Source organism: Diaphorina citri, unplaced genomic scaffold (genome assembly GCF_000475195.1).
Source record: "Diaphorina citri unplaced genomic scaffold, Diaci psyllid genome assembly version 1.1 scaffold1197, whole genome shotgun sequence".
NCBI classification, from domain to species: Eukaryota; Metazoa; Arthropoda; class Insecta; order Hemiptera; family Psyllidae; genus Diaphorina; species Diaphorina citri.
In genome coordinates, this window is record NW_007378626.1 from 114,967 (window position 1) to 116,920 (window position 1,954).

General features: G+C 39.3%; 1 protein-coding gene across 1 annotated transcript in view; it reads left to right on the forward strand.

Annotated features, from left to right (window-relative positions):
• The window catches only part of LOC103514656 (nuclear export mediator factor NEMF homolog), a 27,429-nt gene continuing 25,475 nt past the window's right edge, over nucleotides 1–1,954 (forward strand). The window contains 2 exon segments of the mRNA XM_026827562.1: nucleotides 1–260; nucleotides 578–864. Of these exon segments, the coding sequence (XP_026683363.1) occupies nucleotides 99–260; nucleotides 578–864 (449 nt within the window). The 5' untranslated portion in view covers nucleotides 1–98.

The following is a 1,954-nucleotide window of genomic DNA, read 5'->3' on the forward strand; positions in this document are numbered from 1 at the left end:
TACATGTACTTGTATCTAATCTTAATGTCTCCTCTCAGGGCTACTTGGTTCAGAAAAAAGAGAAACGACCGAACTCTGAAGACTACATTGTAGCTAACATGGAGTTCCATCCAATGATCTTGCAACCTGGCAGCACCCCCTCTGTTATGAGACAACACCAGGGCTTCCCCATACAAGAGTTTGAATCCTTTGCAGCTGCAGTAGATGAGTTTTTCTCAACCGCAGAGAGTCACAAGATTGACTTGAAAGCAGTGCAACAGGTGAGTTATACATAATTATGTACAGTGCACATTGTAAGTAAAAACATCAACGCTTCAACCTACGGATCTAAATATCTCTTCTCAGTTTGAACATGTTTTATTTTGCAGAACTGATTATATCATGTGTCTCATTTTTTTTTTTAAATGGTAGCAGCCTTTTTTTTTCGTAGTGGGAGCCTGAAAAATACAGAACTTCGGTTCAAGTTTGAGGTCAATGTCGTAAACAGGCCCAGAGCTATGTACCTCTTAATATTTAAAGACGCCATTTTATTTCCTCTTATAAGGAAAGCTCCAAATTTGTTTTAACCAAATTTCAGGAAAGAGATGCTTTGAAGAAGTTGGAGAATGTGAAGCGAGATCATGAGACCCGTTTATCAGCTCTAGAGCAAACGCAGCTTGTAGATAAGGAGAAGGCAGAGCTTATTATTAACAATCAGGAATCTGTCGATGCGGCCATCTTGGCTATACGACAGGATATTGCCAATCAACTGTCTTGGGAAGATATAGAAGCGAGAGTTAAGCAAGCGCAACGACACAACGACCCTGTAGCATCCATAATCAAGCAACTCAAGTTGAATATTAATCATATCACTCTACTACTCAGGTAATAGAACCGTTGCAATTAGGTAAAAATTATGAATAAAAGGTCGATTCTTACGTTAAAAGTAATGAAAAATCCAAATCTGGCTCAAAACTCCGAAAAGTAACTTTAAAAGGTCAAAAACTCAATTTTTATCCACCTGCGAAAAAAGCGTCAGGACTTTTTGGAAGAGCAATAAATTTAAAATCTACTCCGACGAATTGATTATGCATACCGTACTCTTTTGAACAAAAAAAGCTTTGAATAAATTTTCTGAGAAACCTACCCTGAGTCCATAAAATGGTCCATGTACTTAATTACGCCCGAAAATGATTTCCGTTTTGCAACCTCCGTGGCCGAGTGGGTAGGTATCACACTAGATTTGCACGCAGGAGGTCCGGGTTCGATTCCCTGCGGGCCGAGGTTTTTTTTTCGGCTCTGTAGACCAAAATGTTGAAAAAATTTTGGCTGCGGCGCTGTTAATATTGTTACAGAACGCGTCTAGAGAGGGTATCTAGCTATGTAGGTATCATGTATGAACTATGAACGTGAAGCCTCGAGAAGTAAAATCAAAAATGATACTGGTAGCGCAACCTGGTAGAATTCAAACGAACTATTAACAATCGTGAAACTTGAAATCAAGTTAGGAAAGGAGGTCTCCAACTTCCATGTTTATGTGTACCAGATGCTATGTAGAAAGGTACTTCTCGGCCCACGGGTTGATAACCACTGTACTAGAACAGAGCGGGAATGATATGATTCCAGAACGAGAGTAGGTACCCACCTGTAAGTTAGTCTTGTGTTGGATCTGTGCGAGCGAAAACCCGTGTTGGTAAGCGATATAGTAAGCGATTAGTACAGTGATAGTCAGTGAGTTTTCCAGTGCGATATCTAAGTGTTAGTGCCGCGATAAGTGACAGTAAAGTACCCAAGTGAAAGTTAATGTTAACCGTGATAGATTATCTTGAAAAAATTTGACCTGCGCGCGCAGTTATTTCATGGTGCAAATGGAGGACTCAAGACCTTACCCTAGTGGGATGAAAAAAGATTGAAGAAGTTTAACAGGCCTTAGAACATTGCTAAAAAAAAAAAAAAAAAAAAAAAAAAAAAAAAA